Raw genomic sequence first — 250 nt, forward strand, 5'->3', positions numbered from 1 at the left:
TGCCGGACGGGGATGGCGCACGGCGCCCCGCTGCCCCCCGCCATGCTGTGAGTGTCCGCGCGCGGGGCTCCCGGGGCCGGGCGGGTGGGGGCCAAGCAGCCCTGGATCCCCCTCCTGCAGCTTCCCGTGTTTTCCTCCTGCGGTGGAGAACCCACGTGTCCAGTCCGCGCGCGCCCGTGCCCTGTGCCCGGGCCGCCACCCGCGGGTTGAGAGTGGCTGGCCCGCCTCGGCGTGCACCGCACGCGCCTCC

General features: G+C 77.2%; 1 protein-coding gene across 1 annotated transcript in view; it reads left to right on the forward strand.

The window, feature by feature from the left end:
• Positions 1 to 6: 6 nt before the first annotated feature.
• The window catches only part of HMG20B (high mobility group 20B), a 16,837-nt gene continuing 16,593 nt past the window's right edge, over positions 7 to 250 (forward strand). Inside the window, exon 1 of the mRNA XM_025208325.1 lies at positions 7 to 47. Coding sequence (XP_025064110.1) covers positions 13 to 47 — 35 coding nt within the window. The 5' untranslated portion in view covers positions 7 to 12. The remainder of the gene's footprint in view (positions 48 to 250) is intronic.

This window comes from Alligator sinensis, unplaced genomic scaffold (genome assembly GCF_000455745.1).
Source record: "Alligator sinensis unplaced genomic scaffold, ASM45574v1 scaffold103_1, whole genome shotgun sequence".
Lineage (NCBI taxonomy): Eukaryota > Metazoa > Chordata > Crocodylia > Alligatoridae > Alligator > Alligator sinensis.